Raw genomic sequence first — 26,071 nt, 5'->3', positions numbered from 1 at the left:
ACGACGCCTTCTCTTCCTCCTTTGCCCTCTCAACCTATGGTGCTCTCCCTGTCTAATCCTAAATTTCAAACATCAGAGTCACACAGCCCTAGGAGAGCCAACAGACAGGAGTAGTGACTGGTCCAAGGACCAGGTCCAATAGTGTCCAGGTTCCTGGACCATGGCCGGTCCACAAGTCTATGCACCCAGGCCTCCGGGGCTTGCTTCATCTCTGCTGGACTTGTTTCCGCAGCGTTATTACTTTTCTATGTGTGCTACACCTCCCTTCATCCATGGCAGGGACTCCTAGAAAGAGACTTTCACTCCCATGGAAGGCAGCTCCATATTTCCAACCCGCCTCAGCACAGGCGAATGGAAAGCGAGTTGGAACAGGTATTCCCGATGCTGTTTCAGAATCTATCCTTCCATTTAAAAATAAAAAACAAAAACAAAAAAACTGGTTTGTCCTGTTTGTGAAACTTGCCTGCTCTCCCTTGTGAAACTTGCCAGCCCCACACATCCCAAGGGTCACCCAAAGGAAGTTGGAGACAAAATCATTCTGGAAAAGTTACCAGATGGGGCATATTTCACCTCCCTGTTTTTTCCTGGGGAGAGGGGGGCGAGTGGAGGCCGGGAGATCCCACTGGCTCGCTGGAGTTGCCGTTGCGGAGGACAGAGAACTCAGATGTACCTGCCAGCCTACCTTTCCCGACCAGCACCAAAGGCCTCCGGCCCAAAAGTACTGGCCTTGGCACTATTCAGCCAGGGCTGTCACCCCAACACAACCATTTGGGAGATTCCCTGAGTATTTTAGGGAAAAGGAACTTCGGGCAGTTCTCTTCTACAAAGAGCTGAATAAACAGGTGTAGTTATCCCCATAACAACATAACAACATTCTCTACACTCACACCCCAGTGAGTTTTCTTGAAAGAAAGAAAGAAAAAAAAAAAAAACAGTGGGAATTAGAGCCAGTGAGTTGGGCCTGACTCACAGTGATGAGGGATGCATAGGGCGTTTGAATAACACCATCATCCATCACATATGCCCAGAGGCAGGCACACCCAGTCACCATTAGTGACCGCACATTTGTGGGGCACCTCCTCTGTGCCAGGCTTGTGCTAAGTGTCCTGGGTACTTTACCTGTAATTCTTCCATTTGCCTTAGGGGTATTTGTAACAGCCTCATTTTATAGATGAGCAAACTGAAGTTTGAGGTGGAAAAGCAACTTGTCCAGCAATTGAAACAGCTGCATCATTTGTAAAGCCTGGTACCAAATCAAAGGGCAGGACCTCCTTGTTCAAAAATTATTACAAATTATTAAGAATGCAGCAGACGATCCCAGGAAGGCGAGGCTGCAGTGAGCTGAGATCCCACCACTGCATTCCAGCCTGGGCCACAGACAGAGACCCTGTCTCAAAAAAAAAAACAAACAAAAAAAACAGGTCAGGCATGGTGGCTCACGCCTGTAATCCCAACACTTTGGAGGGCCAAGGTGGGTGGACCACCTGAGGTCAGGAGTTCCAGACCAGCCTGACCAACATGGGGAAACCCTGTCTCTACTAAAAATACAAAAATTAGCTGGGCATGGTGGCGGGTGCCTGTAATCTCAGCTACATGGGAGGCTGAGGCAGGAGAATCACTTGAACTCAGGAGGCGGAGGTTGCAGTGGGCCGAGATTGTGTCATCACATTTCAGCCTGGGTGACAGAGTAAGACTCTGTCTCAAAAAAAAAAAAAAGCAGCAGAGTATTAGCAGCAAGTATGAGGCTCTCTGAGCATGGAGGCCTGGAGCTTGCATGCCCAGGAAGCTGGTTTTGCCAGCAATAGGAAGTCCACCTGAAACAGAGTCCTAGGTTCCCAAGCATCTTTTCCACTGAGCCCACTTCTTCCCCAGCTCCCTCAAAGAGTGCAGGGAGCTGCACGAAAGACCCTCCCTCCCCTCCCATCTGAGGTCAGAGCGACCCAGTACCTGGAGTAGCAGGAGAGGCCTGTGCTGAGGACGGTGTTCAGTACAGCCATGGCCACGTAGTAGTTGTGGAAGGTGGTGCACACCAGCGTGTCTGGGAACGTGTATGCAGAATAGGCAATGGCTGAGCCTGGGGAAGAAACACCAGCCTTGGGAGAGGAGCCAGGCCTTGCCACCATATAGGCCCCTTGCAAAGACCGTCCCCAGCATCTGACTTGGCCTCCATCATTCCCATAGTCCTGGCTCTGTGCCCTTGCTGGGGCCATTCCCCCTTCCAGGATGTCCTCCTCTCTCTTCTCTGCCCACCCAAATCCCATCCTGAGAGTTTACTGTGAGCCTAGCTTTGCTTCAAGGGCTTTACATATGTGACATCACATAACACTTCAACCATCCTCCTTCATAACTCTGTACTTATCCTCATTGCACAGATGGGAATTTAATCACTCGTCCAGGGTCCTGCAGCTAGGGAGTTAGCAAAGATGGGCCTCAAACCCAGGCAGGTTAGTGACAGTCCCCGCTTTTAGCCACATGCTGTGGTCCACGATGACAGACCCAGTGAGCCGAGCTCCACTCAGGGTGTGCACATCTCACTTGCCCAGGGACATGGGTGCTCCTGGTAGAAAGATCAGTGTTGGAGGGAGGGCCCTTACTGAGATGAGGATGTCATATCAGCAGCTGGGGGACAGGCCAGCTGAGAGGCTGGGTGTTGCATTGTGTTTTAGGTTTTGGAGTTTGTGAGAGAAGGGTTGCTTAAGGACCTTCTAGAGACCTGTTTGCTGAAGCATTTATTTGGAAGAGCAGGGGAGATCACTGTCCTTTTCAAAGGGGCCAGGTGTGCTTCAGCTGGGGAGATGGGCCTGGACCTGCACCCTCACCTCCTGAGGTCTCCCCCAAGGGAGGCAGCCCAGGGCCTGATGGCCATGCCTAGGACACCTGCCATTCCAAAGACATCAGGAACCATGGAGTCCTAGCTCAGGGCTGAACAAGGCCTTGGGCCATACAGGTTGATCTCTGTCTTTTATCCCATTGACAGGTGGATCTAGCGAAGCTGGCCACACAGGCAAAGAGGGTGAACAGCAAAGCCTCCTGGTCCCATGTTCCCAGCTCCAGTAGGCAGCGCGCGAGATTTCAGTGGGAAGCTGCCTCCAGAGGGACAGGCAAGGCCTTCGTCTGGCCCCATACTGGGAGGGGGTTCCCTTCTGGACTGGGACACATTTGCTCAGCAGATGCCACCTGGGGCAAGCTGTGGGCCATACAAGAGCCAGGGAGCCTCTGTCCCTGCCCAGAACCGCAGCCAGAAGCAAAAGATCAGAGCCTGAGGGAGTGTGGGGCAGGCGCTCAGGATGGGTGGAGCACAAGGCACAGAAGCTGATCTTGGAACAAAGCCTGGCAGGTCATCTGGGATTCTGACAGGAGCCTGAGGGCAGGGAGGCTTTCAGCTTTGGGTGCAGGCTAAGGAAAGGGAACTTCCTCTTTCAGGCACTAAGGGAGTCAATGAAGGATTTTGATGACCAAAACCTAGTGAAAGCACACAGGATGGCCTGAGGGAGGAACCCCTGGGAGCCTGGGAACACCTGTGGTAGAAGGTGTTGTGGAAGCCTCCAGGGGCCGGGGGAGGTGGAGAAGGCTGTGATAACTGTGCAAGTGAGAGGCCAGGGCCTGAGTCAAGACGAAGGGGCAGTACCACTTACAGCAGGTAGGAGAGAAGTCACCTGGCCTTAATAACCAATTGGCCAGAGGATGGGCGTGGGCGGGGAGTGAGAGGAAGGGGACCCCGAGGATTAGCGAGGCTTCTGACTGGGGAGAAGGAGTAGGGGCGCGACCATAGTCAGGCTGGACATACAGAACGGTAGCAGGTGTAGGGGCAGGGGCAGGAGCAGGTACAGTTCTTGTCTCATGGCTCTGAGGTGGTGTGGACCTCAGGTAAGAGGTCTACACTGGAGACAGGGCTTCTCCGGAGGTGGGAAGAGATGCACTAGGCTTGGAGGAGATCCCCGGGGAGCCAGATCATGCAAGAGGAGAGGTCAAAGGACTACTTCTGAGCCTCCCCGCCCATGTGTGCTGGAAAGCAGAGGAGGGGAGCCAGCCCAGGGGAGGGGGACATGGAGGGTAAGAGGGAATCCGGAGGGTGGGAGGGGACCCAGGAGGGAGGGAGAGATGTGACAGGGACCAGAGAAAGAGAGGGGCACTGAGGAGGCCTGAAGTATCCCTGTGTCAATCTCGGCAGTCAGGAGGCTGGGACCCTGGACAGGGGCACGCACATTCCCTGCTCTCTTCTGCAAACCCATCAAACCCTGAGGGTAAGCCTGGCTCACACGGAAAGGGGCAAGGTCTGGTGAATGCTGGGGACTGGACAGCAGAGCACTGAGGAGTGGGCAGTGAAGCGGGAAAATGTGTGTGTATGTGTGTGAGTGTGTGTGTGAGCATGTGTGTCTGTGTGGTGTGTGTGTATGTATGTGGTGTGTGTGATGTGCATGTGTGTGGTGCGTGTGTGTGATGTATGTGAGAGTGTGAGTGTGTGGATGTGTGTGTAGTGTCTGAGTATGTGTGCATATATGTGCATGTGAGTGTGTATGTGGTGTGAGTGTGTATGTGAGTGTATTGTGTGTATATGTCAGTATGTGTGGTGTGTATGTGGATGTGAGTGTGTGTGGAGGGTCTGAGAGTATGTGTGTGTGCATGTGAGTGTATTGTGTGTATGTGTTGTGTGTGTATGTGAGTGTATTGTGTGTGTGTCAGTATGTGTGGTGTGTGCGTAGTGTCTGAGACTGTGTGTGTGCCTGTGAGTGTATTGTGTGTATGTGGTGTGAGTGTGTGTATGTGAGTGTATTGTGTGTGTGTCAATGTGTAAGTATGTGTGGCATGTGGTGTGTGTGTGTGTGGAGTGTGTGCATGTAAGTGTATTGTGTATATGTGGTGAGTGTGTGTATGTGTATGTGTGAGTGCATTGTATGTGTGTCAGTATGTGAGTGTGTGTGTGAGTATGAGTGTGTGTATATGAAGAAAGAGGATGAAGGTAGGCTCCTCATGGACCACCTTTTGGGCAAGGAAGACAATAATTGGTTTTCTCACCTAGAATGGGACCTGGAGGAAGAATCCAGAACTCATATCCTTAGGGACAGATGCATGCCCACAAGGGGAGGAGAGGAGAAAAGGCTGGAGGAGGGCGCATCATAGTCAAAGAAAAAGACAAGGAAGAGGGGACAGTCAGTACCCATTTTCACCAGCTTAGGCTGCTGCTCTATTCCTGCACACTCTGAGCATCTCTCTGATTGCTCTAAGCCTCTGGACATATGAGGCTCATGAGCTCACCCTCCTCCTCTTGCCTGGCATGACAGAGACCAGCACTGATGTACTAGAGTCAGTTCATTCTGGCCTGTGAGAGAGCTGAGTGCTGAACACAGCCATCATTAAAAATTAAATCACATAAACTTGCAATTAAATAAATCCTATTAACAAAAGTACTGAGTACTCAATGACTACATCTACTGTATCTGCATGGTGGAATTTCTATAATGGTGTGCTACGCATATCTCTTCCCACCCTTGTGTTCTGTGATGTCATGTTGGTAGGTTGAAGCTGGCCATGATGGGAAGATTTACACCATAGAAACTGGCAAACACCACAGATCAGGGCTGTTGTGGCTAAATATTTAGCAGTGTGCTTATGGACAGTTTCTTATAAAAAACCCACTGGGAACCTGGACAGGGGCACTGGCATTCCCTGGACTCTTCTGCAAACTCATCGAAGCCTTCCAGTGACCTTAGCTCCCAGGAGAAGGGGCAAACAGCCCACTTGCAGGGGAAGGAAAGCAAGAACAAGGCCTCACATACCCAGGCTGAAGAGGTTGACGGCGCCATAGTCCAGGAAGTAGCAAATGTGCCGGGCATTCTTGGACATAGAGCTGAAGGTGTGTGCACAGCTGGACGCAAGCGGGTACACGCAGCTGGTGCACATGTACACAAGCATGGGCCAGGAGTAGTTGTCATTCTTGATGTCTGTCACATACAGTGCAGTCACAAACCTCCATGCAAAGAACCTGGAACACAGAGGGCCCATTCACCTCCACGATGAACACAGAGGGCCCACTCACCCTCCACGATAAACAGAGGGCCCGCTCACCCTCCGTGATGAACACAGAGGGCCCACTCACCCTCCACGATGAGCACAGAGGGCCCACTCACCCTCCACGATAAACAGAGGGTCCACTCACCCTCCACGATGAACACAGAGGGCCCACTCGCCCTCCACGATGAACACAGAGGGCCCACTCACCCTCCATCATAAACACAGAGGGCCCATGCGCCCTCTACCATGAACACAGAGGGCCCACTCACCATCCACCATGAAAACAGAGGGTCCACTCACCATCCACGATAAACACAGAGGGCCCACTCACCCTACACCATGAAAACAGAGGGCCCACTCATCCTCCACCATGAACACAGAGGGCCCACTCACCCTCCACCATGAAAACAGAGTGCCCACTCACCATCCACGATAAACACAGAGGGCCCACTCACCCTCCACCATGAACAAAGAGGGTCCACTCACCCTCCACCATGAACAAAGAGGATCACTCACCCTCCACCATGAACACAGAGGATCCACTCACCCACCGTGGTGAACACAGAGAGTCCACTCGCCCTCCACCATGAACACAGAGGATCCACTCACCCACCGTGGTGAACACAGAGAGTCCACTCGCCCTCCACCATGAACACAGAGGATCCACTCACCCACCGTGGTGAACACAGAGAGTCCACTCGCCCTCCATCATGAACACAGAGGATCCACTCACCCTCCACCGTGAACACAGAGAACCCACTCACCCTCCACCATGAACACAGAGGATCACGCACCCTCCACGATAAACAGAGGGTCCACTCACCCTCCACCATGAACACAGAGGATCCAGTCCCCCTCCACCATGAACACAGAGGATCCAGTCCCCCTCCACCATGAACACAGAGGATCCACTCACCCTCCATCATGAACACAGAGAATCCAGTCCCCCTCCACCATGAACACAGAGGATCCAGTCCCCCTCCACCATGAACACAGAGGATCCAGTCCCCCTCCACCATGAACACAGAGGATCCACTCGCCCTCCACCATGAACACAGAGGATCCAGTCCCCCTCCACCATGAACACAGAGGATCCAGTCCCCCTCCACCATGAACACAGAGGATCCACTCACCCTCCACCATGAACACAGAGGATCCAGTCCCCCTCCACCATGAACACAGAGGATCCACTCACCCTCCACCATGAACACAGAGGATCCAGTCCCCCTCCACCATGAACACAGAGGATCACTCACCCTCCACCATGAACACAGAGGATCCAGTCCCCCTCCACCATGAACACAGAGGATCCAGTCCCCCTCCACCATGAACACAGAGGATCCAGTCCCCCTCCACCATGAACACAGAGGATCCAGTCCCCCTCCACCATGAACACAGAGGATCCAGTCCCCCTCCACCATGAACACAGAGGATCACTCACCCTCCACCATGAACACAGAGGATCCAGTCCCCCTCCACCATGAACACAGAGGATCCAGTCCCCCTCCACCATGAACACAGAGGATCCAGTCCCCCTCCACCATGAACACAGAGGATCCAGTCCCCCTCCACCATGAACACAGAGGATCCAGTCCCCCTCCACCATGAACACAGAGGATCACTCACCCTCCACCATGAACACGGAGGCCCACTCACCCTCCACCATGAACACAGAGGATCCAGTCCCCCTCCACCATGAACACGGAGGCCCACTCACCCTCCATCATGAACACAGAGGATCCACTCACCCTCCATCATGAACACAGAGGGCCCACTCACCCTCCATGATGGAAGCTCCTCTTAGATCCTCACCTATCTACTGTCTCCATTCCCTCGCGATGACCAATTCCTTTGTGTTCTCACTTTGGGGAAATACGGTGTGTTAGGGAGGTGGGGGGGGGTCCTTTTTTAATTGGGAGGCAGTATGTTGGGAATGGGCAGGTGAAGTAAGAAGAGAAGCTTTATGTATATCTAGTCCAATCCCCTAGCGATTCTCCAGCCTCAGCTTGCATGCTTCCAGGGATGGGGGGCTCATTACCTCCCAAGGCAGCTCTGAGGGCTGGAAAGTTCTCCTTCATTGGCTCAAATCTATCCTCCTTGTATCTATCTCCATTTGGTTGGCCTAGTTCCCTCCACCAGGATCACAGAAAACGTGTGTGTGTGTGTGTGTGTGTGTGTGTGTGTGTGTGTGTGTGTGTGTGTGTGTGTGTGTGTGCACGCATGTGTTTTTTTGTTTTTTTGTTTTGTTTTGTTTTTTTGAGATGGAGTCTCGCTCTGTCTCTAGGCTGGAGTGCAGTGGCACGATCTTGGCTCACTGCAACCTCTGTCTCCTGGGTTCATGTGATTCTCCTGCCTCAGCCTCTCGAGTAGCTGGGACTACAGGGGCCCGCCACCACGTCTGGCTAATTTTTGTATTTTTAGTAGAGACGGGGTTTCACCATGTTGGCCAGGATGGTCTTGATCTCCTGACCTCGTGATCTGCCCACCTCGGCCTCCCAAAGTGCTGGGATTACAGGCGTGAGCCACTGCGCCCGGCTGCCTATCAAATATTTTAAGGCAGTCTTTCTAACCCCCTCCCACCTCCTTGAACTTCACATTAAACAACCCCAGTTCCTTCAGCCATTCCTTGCAGGATCTAAATTTGGCGTTACCACCATCCTTGTGGTTTGTCCTTGCTCCATGTAGTTTATCTGTGTCCCTCTTGTAGGAAGGCTCCTCAAATAGAAACAATGCCCCAGGTGGAACCTTGCAAGCCCAGAGGACAAGAGGACTATTTTCTCCCTCCTCCTCCACACTGTTCCTCCACTAAGAGTACAATCACTTTTCTGAACAGCTAGTCCCACAGCTGACTCTCAGCAGAGCCTAGATCTCTATGCAGAGACACTTCACAATTCTTCACCAGATCTGCCTGACCTGCAATCCACACATGAGGTCCCGCCTGCAGAACACCTCACTTCCACAACCCACGCCTAGAGAGCTGGCTCCCTTTCCCACTAACTCCTCCAAGGAAGGAGACTCTACAAAGTTTTTCATATATAGGAGCTGAAGGAGCGTCGCTAAATCCTTCCAGCTACACTTGTGGTCTCTTCATTTTTGTCCCAGCAGAAGTAAAGCTTAAGCTATTTGCTGTTTCTCAAAACGTATCCTTCAGTCATTTCAATGTTTTGGTGGTCCCATTTCCCTAGGGCATCTTGATCCAGACCTTCCCAAGTCCTTCCTGCTACTCTCTGTTGCTCAGTCAGGATCATCTCTGAGAGCCTGGCACAGTGTAGAGGTGCATAGGCAGTGCTGGGGGTGAGGGGGTGCGGCTCAACCAGCTTGGCTCAGCTGTAAAATAGCAAAAAAATCACCCTACAGGGATCCAAGCATGCAGCACAAGACCCACAAGCAGGGATGGACAGGCCGGTAGCCTTTTAGCAGCTCAAATCTCAAAACAGGCTAAATCAACCATGATTCATCCAGAAAATGGAACACCAGGCAGATGTTCCAAAGTCCAGGAGACATGTAGATTGCAGATGCTGACCGAGTGAGATCTCCAAGGGAGGGAAGTAAGGGGAGGGCAGCGGGGAAAGAGGCAGATGCTGGGGACACTCACAGCACAGATGCTCCTGAGTCCCCAGAAAAGCTGCAGAAGGACACACAGGAAGCAGGTCCCCCTGGCCACTCCAGGGAGGAGAACTGGGGCCAGTGGCAGAGCCTGACTCTATTCCCTTCTGAAGGGTTATAATTTATAAGCACATATACTTTTAAAAATGACAGATGGCCCCTGGAGCAGGGCTGTGCTGCCACCCCTGCCCAGTCCGCAGGCCCAGGGTTGCCACGCCCCTTTACAGATCACCCTAGTCCACACCAGACTGAGCTCTCTCCTCTCTCCACTGAGCTGGCTGCTGGAACCAAACAGCCTGCCCCTGCATTTTGGCCCTGGGTCTGTCTTCTGATTTTTAGTCGGGCTGGCTGCCCCTGTGCGGGGAGCCTGGGCCCATCTGCACGCATGGCACACTCCTAATCTCTTCTCACCGTGACTAGAGGGAGTCCAGTGACCAGCCTGTGACACAGCGCCCCTGCATGACATAAGGAAGCCACCCCTTCTCTCGGCTGTGTCTATGTCGACCAATGGTGGTCTGAGTGGGACAGTGGCTTGAATGGCCTCTGAGTTCTTCCAGCTCAGATCCACTGTGATTTGGTGCTTTGACCCTGTCTCCATTCTCCATTCATTAAGCAAAGGTGCGCAGTGTGTGACATTGGCCTTCATCCCCCACCTTTCTCAGCAAGGCCCCTCTTCGCTTCCCTGGCAACTCCCATTTCTGCGCACAGGCTTCCCAGAGCTTTGCTCTTAGCTGGCTCCACCTACAGGCTGCCAGATGAAGTGCCTCCCAGTTGCCATGGTTCCCAGAATGATTACGGAACACCCACAGCTCTGTGCCAGATGCTTCTACCAATGTTTTCTCCCGAAACTCTCACAGCAACCCTTGGGGAGGTGCGGACCATCACTCCTACTTTGCAGGTAGGAAAATGTGAGGCTCAGAGAGGTTGACTTCCTCAAACTAGTGACATTTTAACCAAGGCTCCTGAAAAACCTGGAAAGTCTCCAAGACTGAAGGAGGTGAAGGTAAATGCTATCATATCAGGCATGAGAGCAGGGAGCCGGGAAGGACTGAGGCACTTTTGGGATTTCCCCTCAAATCCTACCCCAGTCCATGCCTTAAAGGTCATCCCAGCGGCACACCCAATGTCTCTTCCCTCTGTCACACACCCCCTTCACCCACGCGTACCCATGGGGGATCCCCAAACCCCAGCACAGAATCTCAGCCATCTCAACACTAGCTGTGTTAAGACTCCCTGGTCTCCAGGGCTCCTGAAGGAGACAGGCCGGTCAAGGGGGCCAGAAGGTACCAGAAGGGCAGCAAGTGAGTCCAAATGTTGAGAGTCTCATTGGTCATTTGGAAAAGGCTGAGGATGCAGGCAGTGGCAGAACTCTGTGGATGGCGGTAGCCGAAGAGGATGCCTTGCTCATGGAACACCTGCAGAGGCAAAAGGAAAAGGACACTGAGGTGAGACCAGAGGGCAGCACGAAGGTCTCTGGAGGGACATCTTCCAGGCTGTGCACTGTGTGCCTGGAATGCTTGACCCCAAGTCCTTGACCTGTTAAGCTGTTCCCCTCACTCTCTCCTTCCCTCACAGTGGCTTCTAAAATCCCACATCCTCCAAGAAGCCTCCAGCCAGCTGGAGGAGGGAATTCAAGGGCCAGCCTCCCTTTGGGAATCCAGCCTGTCTTTGCATTCCCTGGCGTACTTACTCTTGGCATGAATCTTGCCTAAGAATCCGTTTTCCTACCCCTCTGCCTGGGGCCTACAGCCCGGTTTTTGGACGCCGTTTTGGTGAGCTGACATAGATGCTGTCTGTCTGAGCCGGCAAGCCCTGCATGTCAGGGGCTGGTGGGAAGAACTCTGCAGAAGATGTCCCCGGTGCCAGGATATATTCACCAAGGTGCTTCATAAAGGGCTTTTGATGATGAGGACCGTGATGCTGATGCCTGGGCTGCAGGAAGAGGAGGTGGCTGCCCACAGCACGGCTACTCAAACCACTGCCACCCCCATGCAGCCCATTTGGCAAGTGCCCCCCCAAAAAACACCCCCACTGAGAAACCTGGACTGATCAGGTGAAATATGGTGTATCAACCTGCCTGGAGTATTGTATTATATCCACTAAAAGTGGTGAGAAGATAATGAGGCCAGAGGGACAACAGCCCAGGATGCAATAAGAAGTGAAGAAATGTGGAATTTAAACTGTATTCCTGCCACGGTTAGAAGAGCTTGGGAAATTGAAGTTTACACCGTGGGGCAGAGGCTGGGAGGAACATAGAAAAGTGGTGTTTAATTTGTTGAGGTAGTAGGATGGAAGGAGACCTGTTTTCCCCTTCTCTGTTGATTTAGACCAAGGGTTCTCAATTTTGACACTATTGACACTTTGGGCCAGATCATTGTTTGTTGTGGGGGCCAACCTGTGCATCCTTTCACAGCATCCATGGCCTCTATCTGCTAAACGCCAGTAGCCCACACTGTCGGCACCCTACCCCCCAAGTTGTGACAAACAGAAATGTCTCCAGATATTGCCAGATGTCCCCTGGGGGCTAAAGTTGCCCCAGGTAAGGACCACTGATTTAGATAAGTGTTGCCATACCCTTTGAAACCTAAATTATAAATGAGTAGGGTAATTGAAGCAAATAATAACAATGATAATGTTAGTAATCATAACCTAAATCAGGTCACAATAAGTTGCAAAGCCTCTCCTTTGAATTTCTAGGGCTGTGAGGGGAAGGCTAGAGGAACTTCAATCTAGCCACCCATTTCTCATTTAGGGTGCCAACATCTTAGTGTAAGAGAGGTTCTCTGTTAAAAAAATGTACAATATATAATACCAGAGTTTGTGCTATCTCTTTTTTTTTTTTTTTGAGACAGGGTCTTGATCTGAAGCCCAGGCTGGAGTGCAGTGGTGCAATCATGGCTTACTGCAGCCTCAAACTCCTGGGCTTCAAATGATCCTCCCACCTTAGCCACCTGAGTAGCTGGAACTACAGGAGTGCCACCATGGTCAGCTAATTTTTTTATTTTTTTTATTTTTTTTTGTGACGGAGTCTCACTTTGTTGCCCAGGCTGGAGTGCAGTGGTGTGATCTCGGCTCACTGAAACCTCTGCTTCCCAGGTTCAAGCAATTCTCCTGCCTCAGCTCCTCAAGTAGCTGGGATTACAAGCGCATGCCACAACGCCTGGCTAATTTTTTGTATTACTAGTAGAGACAGGGTTTCATCATGTTGCCCAGATTGGTCTCGAACTCCTGACCTTAAGTGATCCACCCACCTCGACCTCCCAAAGTGCTGCTGGGATTACAGGTGTGAGCTACCATGCCCAGCCTAATTTTTTATTTTTTGCAAAGACAAGGTCTCACTATGATGCCCAGACTCATCTTGAATTCCTGGGCTCAAGTGATTCTCCCATCTTGGCCTCCTAAAGTGCTGGGATTAGAGGTGTGAGCCATTGTGCCCAGCCTTGTGCTATTTCTTGGGGTTCCAAGTCAAGTAGTCACATGGAACAGTGCAGAAGGTGAGGGGCTGCCAGAGTAATGAGTCAAATCTGGGCCCCCAAGGCGCCATGTGGCCTTGAGAAAAGTGAAGCTGAGGCCCTGGGTCACAGCTCTCAGGGCCTCTGTGTAAAATGAGAGGGCTTGGCTAGCTGAATGGTCGGAACATTCCCTTCCAGCAGTAGCTCCAAGTTTTAGAGAACTCTTAGTTCAGTTCTGGGTTAAACTGGTCAACTAGAGGGAGGGGATATAATGAAGTTGGCTCATGGTCCAATGAAGAAATACTATGAATTCGGTTTGGGTCTTAGGTAATTAAAGCGATTTATTCCAGTTTTTGATTCACCATTCAATTCTGCTGACGCCCCGGTTTATGGTGGACAGATTCCTATAATGGGCAGCAGGAATCTTGAGTTGCAGATTTCCACCCCACCAAGGCTGATGATAAGGAGGCAAATAGGCCAATGGCCTTCAGCCTTTGATCCCTGTGGAGGAGGACGGCATGTGCTTGGCGGGACTCAGAAAGCCTTCTAGCAGAAATAACAGCTCCCAGGAGCTCCACACTGGGTCTGTCCTTCTACCTTTCAAGCTTCTTTCTCTCTTCTTTTAAAGTCGTTGTTTTATAATTATTTATTAAAGCACTGGCCACTGGTTACAATGCAGACTCCATTAATCACTATTTATTCCTTCATATGAATTAGACTAGCAGATCCTATAAACCAAGAGAGTTTGTGACAAGGGGCCAGTGAGAGCAGAAACATTTCAGAGCACTGGGAATGTGGGGACAGTGGCCTGCAGGGAGGAGGTGGGGCAGGGCTGCAGGAGAGCACAGACCCTGTGACAGCCACAGTGGCAGTGGCTAAACAGAAGCTGGAGGAAAAGGTCACTCACAGTCTGTGACTACTTCCCTTCTCTCTGTGGATCCCGGCATTCCAGCAGGCAATACCGGGGGGACTGATGTCGTCAAAAGCCAGCGGGGAACAGAAGGGAAATCCATACACTGGACAACTTGACCTCATTTAGGAATCCGGCCCCAGACCTGGGGAGGATATTTTACCACCAAAGCCAGGGCTGGGCCCAGATTAAAAACACCTGCCTCCATCTGACCTGCTACGCTGACCCCAGAAAAGGATGGGAAGCCCAATACTGGCCATGCAATAGGGGCAGGATTCAAAGCAGCCTTTCCAAAAAAATAAATGGATGGATAAAGTGTAGTAAAAGGAGTCCCTCTGTCCCAGGACAGTGATGTTCCAGCTTAGACTAAGAAGACTGACCTGTCCCTGCCCTCCCCAACTTGAACCTCTGTCTATCAAACCCCATTGCTAGTTCTTAGTTGTGCTCCTGCCCTGAGCTCCTGTGAGCGCAGGAAAGGAGAAACATTCTCTCCGTCTTCCCACTCAGCAAAGTGCTTTGCCTAGAGCAGACCTTCATGGAATGCAGGGTACATACATTGAAAGGACAAACTAAATATTTGACAACAATTTTGTATTCCAAACCCAGTTTGACCCCAAAGGAAAACTGCAATCATTTCCTCAACACTTCGTAGCTTGGCCTCATTTCTAAGCGCCCCCAAGTAAGCAAGTGCTTGCTTATTTGCACAGCAGAATTGATTTGTAGGACTCCACCTTGCACCCCTAGTTGCAGGCTGAGCAATTTAGAGTGAAATGAAATCAAATTATATGCAGCATATTATTTAGAACTGAGAACCTCCAGGAACTGGGAGCGGAAGGGCACATCAGCAAGTTTTCCCTTTCAGTTCCTGCCCCAGACTCAGCATCGAGGAAAGTCTTCTTGCATGGCCAAGACTTGCATGCACCTGCTAGCCGATGCCTACAATTCCACCGTGACAGTTAAAAGCTTTTGGTTTTTCTAGCTATTAAACTGCAAACCACCTGGAGAAAATAGCTGGGCATTTTTGGCCAGCTGTAAATAAGGGCAGATTTTGACAGCGGGGAAAGGGAAGAGGCAGAGTGGGATCAGGGGGCTTCGGGCGCTATTCACATGAATTCTGTGATTCCTGCTCACTGAATCCTCACAACCAGCTTGTGAGGAAGAACCTATTATTGTCCCCATTTCACAGAAAAAGAAACTGAGGCCTGGAGAGGTTAGGGCACTTATTTAAGTTCTCAAAAGTAACAGAAGCAAAGCTGAAACCTAAATGCAGACAGCAGGCTCCATTCCCTGCCCTCTTGTGCACTGTCCTTCATTGCTTCCCCTGGGGAGGGCTCTGTCAAGAGATAAAACCCCTATCCCCCGGCCTGTACTGTGATTTTGGACTGTGACATACTTCTCTGAGCCTTAGATTCTTCTTCTTTAAAGTGCCATTATGAACTAAATCTGGGAGGGAACTGTGTCCCTCCCAAAATTCATCTGTTAAGTTAAAGTCCTAACCCCCAGGACCTCAGATGCAACTGCATTCAGAGATAAGGTCTTTCAAGAAGCCATTAGAGTGGGTCCTAATCCAATCTGCCTGGTGTCCCTCACAAGAAGAGGACATTTGAATTCACAGAGAGACACCAGGGATGAGCGCCCACAGAGTGGTGACCTTGTACAGAGGCAGCAAGAGAGTGGCCATCTGTAAGCCAAGGAGAGAGGCTTCGCCCCTGTCCAAACCTTGATCTTGGATACCTTTCAGTCTCCGGAACTGTGAGAAAATAACTTTCTGTTGTTTAGACCACTCAGTCTGTGGTATTTTGTTGTGGCAGCCCTAGCAAACTAATACAAGCAGTGAGGTTGTGCAAGCCAGCGCCTCTCAAACTTTCTTCTAGTGTGTGCAGAGCACCTGGGCACCTTACTGCAGTGTAGTGGCTGGGGCAAGAGTCTGCAGTTCTAATCAGCTCCCAGGGCCTGCTGATGCTACAACTGCCTCTGGCTTCAAAGCCAGACTCCCACCCTAGCATCGTGCTGTCACCTTCCTGCCCAGAATCCAGTTCCCTACAGAAGAGGAAGTTCCCTCTACGTAAGAGGGACATGATGACAGGGAAGGCCAGGACAAGGAATAGTTAGAGGCCAGTGGGGAGTCTGATGAGGTGTTTGCTGGCAGAGGGCAGGGGAAGAATGAGAGGGAAAAGGGGGAGGCCATGCATTGATACAGCAATTATTATTATTATTATTATTATTATTATTATTATTATTATTGAGACAGAGTCTCACTCTGTTGCCCAGGCTGGAGTGCAGTGGCACGATCTCGGCTCCCTGCAAGCTCTGCCTCCTGAGTTCAAGTGATTCTCGTGCTTCAGCCTCCCGAGTAGCTGGGATTACAGGCGCCTGCCACCATGCTCAGCTAAATTTTTGTATTTTTAGTGGAGACAGGGTTTCAACATGTTGGTCAGTCCGATCTCGAATCCCTGACCTCAGGTGATGCACCCGCCTTGGCCTCCCAAAGTGTTGGGATTACAGGCGTGAGCCGCCACGTCCGGCCTTGCTGCAGCAGTTATAACCTGCTGGTTATATATATCATTTGCTGGGTACCTGCGGTGCACCAGGCTCTAGGTTGGACAGTATGCCACGTCACTTGCAGGACCATGCTTAGTTCCTGCAGGACAGAAATACTTAGGCTCTCAATTAAAAGAGCATAAAACAACAATTGCACACCACACACATGCAATTACTAGAACTTTAAATAGGCTGAATTAATAGCCAACCATTGTTGGTATGAAACAATTACAGGAAAATGCCAATTTATAACACTGCTGTGATATTTTTTAAAAAAACAACATATCCAATATTCAGTCAGGCATAAGAATGCTTTTTGTACATGAAGTACAACATTTACAGAATACAATGGTAAGTCTCTTCTGGCTGAACATGTAAGATGGATAAAAAGTAATGAAATAAATGATCAATATCAGAGATGGAGGAACCAAAGGATATTAATAATTTAATGGACAATAAAGTTAAAAAATGATACACAAAATGTTTTTAAAAAGTAAATAGCACTGGGCATGGTGGCTCACACCTGTAATCTCAGCACTTTGGGAGACTGAGGTGGGCAGATCACTTGAGGTCAGGAGTTCGAGACCAGCCTGGCCAACATGGTGAAATCCCATCTCTACTGAAACTACAAAAATTAGTTGTACATGGTAGCGCATGCCTGTAGTCCCAGTTACTCTGGGGGCTGAAGCAGTAGAATCGCTTGAACCTGGGAGGCAGAGGTTGCAGTGAGCTGAGATCATGCCATTGCACTCCAGTCTAGTCAACAAAGTGAGACTCTGTCTCAAAAAAAGAAAAGTAAATAGGACTCAGGTAGTGTGTACTAGGGAAGAAAAGTCCTATTGAATGACTAGCATTATAGACAGTATTGATCTACAGCAGACGAAAGTAAGAAAGTTGAAATAACAGAGCAATTCCATTGGTTTTACATTTGTTGTAAAAATGCAGTCTTTGATTTAAGAAGTAGAAAAACGATTTTCAGTTTTAGGCATTGATTTCCAAAGCTGCCATGGGCAAGCTTGTGATAATAGTATAACATGGTTGCTAACTCTGCAGTAGGCAGAATAATGGCTCCCCAAAGATGTTCACATCGTAATTGCCAGAACCAGTGAATATGTTAGGTTACACAGCAAAGGGGCAGTAATGTCCCAGGTGAAATTGAAGTTGCTAATACACTGACCTTAAATTAGGGAGATTCTCTGGTTACCGAGTGGGCCCAGTATAATCAAAAGGTCCTTAAAAATGGAAGATGGAGGTAGAAAAAGAGACTCAGAGGAAAAAGTGACTACAGAATAAGGTCAGAGAGATGCAACATTGCTGATGTGAAGATGGAGGAAGGGGCCAGGAGCCAAGGAGAGCAGTCAGCCTCTAGGAGCTAGAAAGGTAAGGAAACAGATTCTCCCCAACAACATCCACCAAAATCTAGATTTTACCCAGTGAGCCCCATGTCAGACTTGTAACCTACAGGACTGTAAGATCATATATTTGTTTGTTTGTTTTTTGAGCCACTAAGTTTGTGGTAATTTGTTACAGCAGCAACAGAAAACTAATGCAAGGTCAGAATTTGACCAAAAATCCAGAAGTATTCTTAGTGCTGAGTATGGTGGCACATGGTTTGAATTGCTTACTAGGAGAATTGATTGTGCTCTCAATTAAAAGAACATAAAACATCGCTTATACACAACACACATGCAATTACTAGAACTTTAAATAGGCTGAATTAATAACCAGCCATTTTTGGTATGAAATAATTACAGCAAAATGCCAACTTACAACAGTGGTGTGATGGTTTTCAAAAAATAATGTGTCCAATATTCAGTCAAGCAAAAGAATGCTTTTTGTTTTGTTTTTGAGACAGTCTTACTCTGTCGCCCAGGCTGGAGTACAGTGGCATGATCTTGGCTCACTGCAACCTCTGTCTCCTGAATTCAAGTGATTCTCCTGCCTCAGCCTCCCGAGTAGCTGGGATTACAGGCATGTGCTACCATGCCCAGAGAATTTTGTATTTTTAGTAGAGACAGGGTTTCACCATGTTGGCCAGGCTGGTCTCAAACTCCCGACATCAAGTGATCCACCTGCATTGGTTTCCCAAAGAGCTGGGATTACAGGCGTGAGTCACTGTGCCTGGCCAAGAATGCTTTTTGTACGTACAGCACACTATTTACAGAAGACAATGGTAAATTTCTTCTGGCCAAATATGTAAGGCGGCTTTAAAAGTATTCTTAGTGCTGGGTATGGTAGCACATGGTTTGAATTGCTTACTAAAATTGATTAGGCTCTCAATTAGATTTTCTATGGAATAGTTTAAAGATTATACATGACATTCTCTGAATCTTCTCCCAAATGGGACATCTTGCTGAAACACATACCAAATTTGACCTTAACTACTCTCATTCACACAATGGGAATAACAAATCTGTGCTGTTAAACACTTAGATTTAATTTAGGTAAGATATAGGATGATGGGAAGAAATCAGTGTAACAGAATATGCTATTTTTAGTGGGAAATAACATTAATTTTGAATTTGAGCTCTCAACTGATATTTGTTACGAGATAGTGTTAGCAAAAGCCTACAAAAAAATCTAGGCCTGGCTATTTCATTTTTAAAGGGATTAAAAATACATATTTATTATTTTAAATATGTATAGGACTTTTCTAAACCAAAGGAGTCACACGTAAAATACATAATAAAGGTGACATTCCAATAAGATAAAATCCAAAAAAGGAAACAAAAATGTCTCTGGACTATGAAAGAGAAGATTCACATACAGATCATCCTGAAATTAATTTCTGTAGGGATTATTTCTCTGGACATTGTAGACTAAGGTATAATTTTGACTGAATAAAGGCCTACTGTTTTCAGTTTTCCTTATACTATCTCTTTATATTTTTCTTAATAAAATAGATGAATATTAATCTAGACATTACTTTGAGAGAGTAAAGATAGCAAGATGAGATGGTAATCTATATGGAATTAAAATATTTAATAATTTTTCTGCTTAATATAATTATCATATGATGCAGCCTCATTACAATGTTTGAACTTTATATGAAAAATTTATAATTTTCTTGCTCAAACTGGCTTCAATTTAAAAAAAGAAAAAAATTTATAATTCATTTCTGACTCAAAATGTGGCCGTAACAATTTTTTTTTTTTTTTTTTTTGGTAATTCCAGCTGTTCTACCTCAATAAAACTGAATGGAATCTCAGCAGAAGATTATCCCAAATGAAATTAATTTAAGAAACAAAACTAAGAACTACAATGACTCAGGAATAGTGGTTTAATTATAACATCATTGTCAACAGAACACAAATTATATGATAATGTTGATTACAACACTATAACTCAATTTTACTGAAATGAAGAAGTAAAATGAATTATATGGAATAAACACATAATAATTTATAAATTATGCATGTTTTTGTTTTATTACTCTTTCAAACATAAGTGATTCATCAACGTAACATTTAGACATGTACAATAATAATTAAACTCAGTTGTTTTTCATATTTTGCTGACTTTAGCTATATAAAAATCAAAGTTTCACTTTTTCTGTCCTTATAAAGGGGCATTTGTCAGCTCAGGCACAGTGGTTCACACCTGTAATCCCAGCACTTTGGGAGGCCGAGGTAGGTGGATCACCTGAGGTTGGGAGATTGAGACCATCCTGGCTAACATGGTGAAACTCTGTCTCCACTAAAAACACGAAAAATTAGCTGAGCATGGTGGTGGGTGCCTGTAATCCCAGCTACTCGGGAGGCTGAGGCAGGAGAATTGCTTGAATCCAGGGGGCAGAGGTTGCAGTGAGCTGAGATCATGCCATTCTACTCCAGCCTGGGCAACAGAGCGAAACTATCTCAAAATAAATAAATAAATAAATAAATAAATAAATAATAAAATAAAGGGGCATTTGTTAAGGTAGAATAGAACCATTTTACATAACTGTTGGCTTCATTTATAACTTTTAAGTATTTAGACATATAGCCTATGGCCTGCATTTGTCCTTCTTATTCAGACTTAGCATATATTAAGGGCAGGTCTGGTTTCATTTGATCATCATGAGAGCATGGCAAGGTAGGGACTGTCAACCCATTTTACAAATAAGAAAACAGAAGCTCAGTGAGACGAAGTTTCCAAGGTCATAATAAATACCAGAACCAAGACACAAACCCTAGTCTTAAATTGCAAAACCCCTGTGTGCTTCACAGCACCCAGCTGGTGGAACTAAGGATTGCTACAAACATGTTTTATAGAAACGCTAAGGGTCATGAAAGTTTTCAGAAGGAAGTAATCACTGGGGGTGAAGGAAGGACCTGGAAGAATGACTGGGGGACTCCGGTTCTGGCCAAATGATGGTCGATTAGATGTTATGAAGGATCCTTCTGATTAATGCAATTAATATGCTGTCTGGAGTATGCATCATAAGCCAGTATATCAGCAAAATGACACAAAAGTAAAGAAGTCACAAAGCCCCCAAACAGAGGGAAACCAGGAACCCTGTGAGGTAAGCTGCATTCACCATCAGAGTCTCTGCTGCCAGATTTTGTAAACAAGGGATGAAACCCAAGGCCCAGCAAAGGCAGGGAATCTAATAGGAGACTTTGCCAATAAAGCTAGGAGTCTAAAGATAAGTGAGTGTGAAATAAATTCAACCAGGCAGAAGAGGACAATAAGGAAAGTTGTTTCTCTGAAAAAAAATCTCTCCCAAAATTCATAACCATCAAATAGTCTTCATATAGGTTTGTGGTCCAAGCCCCTACTACTTTTGTGGTCCAGGAAATCTCAAGTGAAAAAATTAAAGTGATTACAAATAGAAAGAGGTTAACATTTTGTAGTTCCCTCAGGTAAGTTACAAAAGCAAACACAAATCCTCTCTGAAGGATTTCTACCTTTTTTTTTTTTTTTTTTTTTACTTGAGACAGAATCTTGCTCTGTCACCCAGGCTGGAGTGCAATGGCATGATCTTGGCTTACTGCAACCTCTGCCTCCTGAGTTCAAGCTCAAGCTATTCTCCTGCCTCAGTCTCTCGAGTAGCTGGGATTACAGGCACGTGCCACCACGCCCTGCTAATTCTTGTACTTTTAGTAGAGACAGGGTTTCGCCATGTTGGTCAGGCTGGTTTTGAACTCCTGACCTCAGGTGATCCACCTGCCTTGGCCTCCTAAAGTGCTGGGATTACAGGTGTGAGCCACCACACCCAGCCGGATTTCTACTTTAACACAGGCATGCACACATAGGGAAATAAAACACCATGAGTGAGAAACAGCAGAAACAGTAGATGGCAGAGACAGAGATCAAAGTTCAAATATTAAAATATAAAATAACTGTGTTTAATATATTTAAAGAAATAAAGATAAACAGGAAACAAGCCAATTTGAAAAAACAGGCTGGGCTTAGTGGCTCAACCCTGTAATGCTAACACTTTGGGGACCGTGGTGGGTGGATTGCTTGAGCCCAGGAGTTTGAGACCAACCTAGGCCACATAGTGAGACACCCTCATCTCTACAAAATTTAAAAAAAAAAAAATTAGCTGGGTATGGTGGAGCAGAGCTGTAGTCCCAGCTACTGGGGAGGCTGAGGCAGGAGCATCATTTGAGCCCAAGAGTTTAAGGCTATAGTGAGCCATGATTGCACCACAACACTCCAGCCTCGGTGACAGAGCAAGACCCTGTCTCAAAAAAAAGAGCCTAATATAACTTTTAGAAATTAAAAAATAATAATTGAAATGTAAAATACATCAAAGGAATAAACAATACACTAAACCTGTCTGAAGAGAAAATTAGTCAACTGAAAGATCCAAAGAAAGTAGCCAGAATGCAGTCCAGAGAGAGTAATAGATAGAAAATATGAAAAATCTAATAAGAGACACAGAGAACATTTCTCCAGAAGGAGAAAATATAAATGGTTTTGATGTGCTATTTGAAGAAATAACTGATACATTTCTGGAATTATTGAGTCATCAGTCTTCAGATCCAAGAGGTTAAGTAGACAGTTGGTGTTCACCAAATATTACATGTGCTTTCCCACATTCCTCAAACTTTCTCAATGTTAGGTTGGGGCCATGTGACTATTTCTGGTTAATGTTACTTCGAGGCCAGAAGAGTTAAAAGCAGAGGCGCAGTAGCTCATGCCTGCAATCCCATCACTTTGGGAGGCTGAGGTGGGCAGATCACCTGTAGTCAGGAGTTCGAGACCAGCCTGGCCAACATGGTGAAACCCCATCTCTGCTAAAAATACAAAAATTAGCCAGGTGTGGTGGTGCATGCCTGTAATCCCAGCTATATGGGAGGCTGAGGCAGGAGAATTGCTTGAACCTTGGAGGCGGAGGTTGCGGTGAGCCAAAAGAGTGCCACTGCACTGCAGCCTTGGCTGCAGAGCAAGACTTGGTCTAAAAAAAAACAAAACAAAACAGAAAACCTGCTTGCAGATATTACTACACACTTCTGAAGGACCTTTCGGAGGGACTCTTCAGTACTGAGCCACTCATGATGCCACGGGAATTGCTTTTGGCCAACGGGCACTAGTTATACTCCTCCCCGGGGGCTGTGTATATCCACTGATGAGGGATCAAGGTCCTGGCCTCCTTTTCCCATTTGGGACAACTCTGAAAGGCCAACTAACCTCCGGAGCTCCTGAGTGACTGGTGGAGGCTTCTAACGCAGCTTCTCCTTCTGCACATCCTGCCTACTTCACATCCTTGCAGGTGTTCCTGAGAATACTCCCCCATAAACTTCCTGTGCCCGAATCTTTTTCTCAAAGTCTGTTTCTAGGGAAACTAACTTTCTCTTCTCCTCCCATCCAAGCTTGAATCTGGCCCAGCCCTGCCTAGTTTCTGAGATCAGGCGAGATAGGCGTGTTCAGGATGGTATGGCTGTAGACCCTCACTTCGCCTTCTGGGATGACCTCGGAGGCTGCAGCTGGGAGACGGTGGATCTTCCGTCTGCCTGGGTGTCTCAGTCCCTCACTGACCACTTAGCTACGTAGTGTGATGCGAAATAACCTTTGCTATGTTAAGTCACTGAGCTATATGGGGTAATTTTTAACTCAGCATAGCCTGACCCTGTCTAGTACAGCTATTCATGTTAAAATAGCTGAAGTGACCACTAAACTAATCCCCACATAGAGCATATTTCTAACACATTAATTATAAAACAGGTGGAAGGGAAAAATAGCATATGAAAAGAAAAAGAAAAAAAAGATGAATGTAAAACTCAATCCAAGAAAGCAAGGGAGGCCGGGCGCGGTGGCTCATGCCTGTAATCCCAGCACTTTGGGAGGCTGAGGCGGGCGGATCACAAGGTCAGGAGATCGAGACCACGGTGAAACCCCGTCTCTACTAAAAATACAAAAAATTAGCCGGGCGCGGTTGTGGGCACCTGTAGTCCCAGCTACTCGGGAGGCTGAGGCAGGAGAATGGCATGAACCCGGGAGGCGGAGCTTGCAGTGAGCCGAGATCGCGCCACTGCACTCCAGCCTGGGCGACAGAGCGAGACTCCGTCTCAAAAAAAAAAAAAAAAGAAAAAGAAAAAAGAAAGCAAGGGAAACAAGGAACAAATAGAGAAAACAAGACAAAAGCATTTAAGACAATGAGAATAAATGTGGATATCAGTAATCATTATAAATGTGAGTAGACTAAACTGTCAGCTAAAAGACAAATATTGTCAAACTAATAAAATCTCACCATGTGCTGTTTACACAAGACACAGTTAAAATATAATCATGGGGAAGGATTGAAAGTCAAAGGAAGGAGATAAGCCAAACAAATGATAACAAAAGCTTGAGTGGTTATATTAATATCAGATGCATTCCAAGGCAAAAAGCATTACTAGATATAAAGATAATCACTACAAAATCATACCTTTGCATCACCAGGAAGATAGAAAATAGGACAGTTCTAAACTTGGATATACCTAAAAAACACAGGCTCAAAATACATAAAGCAAAAATTAACTTACAAGAAGTAATTTACAAATTTGCCACTATAATGGCAGATTTTTTTAACACGTCTCAATTATGCATAGATCAAGTAGAACAAAATTAGTGAAAATATAAAGATAATTGATCTTATGGACAAATATGGAATAATTCCTCCAACAACTGGAGACTATACTTTATTTATAGGCACACTTAGAAGATTTATGAAAATTATTCATATGCTAGGCCATCAAGCTAGTCTGAACAAACGTCAAGGATTGGAATAACACAGGGGGCATTCTCAGACCAAGATCAATTAAGTTAAATCAATAGTATAAAAACTCCATATACTTGGAAGCATAGAGTTACCATATGATCCAGCAACTCCACTCCTGGGTTGTTCACCAAAGAGACTGACAACTTGTCCACCTAAATGACTTGTACGTGAATGTTCACAGTGGCATATTTATTTATAATAGCCAAAAAATAGAAACAACTCATCCTGTTCATCAACTAATGAATGAATAAACAAACTATGGTCTATCCATTCAATAGACTATGATTTGGCCATTAAAACAAAGTACTGATAGATGCTACAGCGTAGATGAACCCTGAAAACATCCTGCTAAGTGAAAGAAGCCAGTCAGAAAAGGCCACATATTGCACCATTCCGTTTGTTGTGAGATATCCACAACAGGCGAATCTATACAGACAGAAAGTAGGTTAGGTGGTTGCCAGGAACTGAGGGGATATAAAATAGCTGCTAACGAGTGCAGTTCTTTCTGGGGTGATGAAAATGTTCTAAAAACTGGTGATCATGGTGATGGTTTTGTGCAACATAATCTGTGTTCAACATACGAAAACCCACTGAATTGTACGCTTTTACAGGGTGGATTTTATAATATGTGAATTGTATCTCAACAAGGCTGTTATAAAAAAAATCTTCCCATCAAGAAAATTCAGCTGTAGGGCCAAGTTGTTCCCTGTACAACTCCAGAGGTTGCCATTCACATAGACTAAAAGGGACATGGTGCCGCCTTAGAGTTGGGCAATATGGTGGCTCTGCCCAGGTAATTTCCCAGATAAATTCTACCAACCACTCAGGAATGTATAATTCTAATATTAGATATTTTTCCCCATAGAATAAATAGGCAGCAATCTCCAACTCACTTGTGGTTGGCATATTCTGAATCCCAAGTCCAGGCAAGCACAGCATAAGAAGAAAACATTATAGGCCAACTCATTAAATCGACTTAAAGATCCTGAACAAAATATTAGCTAACTGACTCTAGCAATAGATTAAAGAGATATTGCATCATAACCAAACTGTATTTAAAACAAGACAAAAAATTGGTTTAACATTAGTAAATCAATCAATGTAATCACCACTTTAACAACTTAAATAAATCATATATGATCATCTCAAAAGATACTGATTGGAAAAAAGAGTTCTGTAAAATTCATAAAGGAGGCCAGTCACAGTGGCTCATGCCTGTAATCCCAGCACTGTGGGAGGCTGAGGTGGGTGGATCACCTGAGGTCAGGAGTTTGAGACCAGCCTGGCCAACATGATGAAACCCCATCTCTACTAAAAAATACAAAAATTAGCCGGGCATGGTGGCACTTGCCTGTAGTC

The 26,071-nt window shown here is 46.8% G+C and overlaps 1 protein-coding gene across 29 annotated transcripts in view; it reads right to left on the bottom strand.

Moving 5' to 3' along the window:
* The window catches only part of PAQR5 (progestin and adipoQ receptor family member 5), a 103,242-nt gene that overhangs the window by 16,117 nt on the left and 61,054 nt on the right, over positions 1-26,071 (bottom strand). For 27 of the 29 annotated variants that reach the window (XM_028851078.2, XM_077938728.1, XM_015142563.3 and 24 more), the window contains 3 exons: positions 10,906-11,033; positions 5,778-5,983; positions 1,948-2,074 (listed from right to left, as the gene is read on the bottom strand). In XM_028851078.2, the coding sequence (XP_028706911.1) occupies positions 1,948-2,074; positions 5,778-5,983; positions 10,906-11,033 (461 nt within the window). Of the gene's footprint in view, positions 1-1,947; positions 2,075-5,777; positions 5,984-7,824; positions 7,947-10,784; positions 11,034-26,071 lie in introns of those variants that run through there. The other 2 variants (XM_077938733.1, XM_077938734.1) reach the window with 2 other exon arrangements.

This window comes from Macaca mulatta, chromosome 7 (assembly GCF_049350105.2).
Source record: "Macaca mulatta isolate MMU2019108-1 chromosome 7, T2T-MMU8v2.0, whole genome shotgun sequence".
NCBI lineage: Eukaryota > Metazoa > Chordata > Mammalia > Primates > Cercopithecidae > Macaca > Macaca mulatta.
Note: the sequence above shows the minus strand (reverse complement) of the source record. Positions and strands in the feature narration are given on the sequence as shown.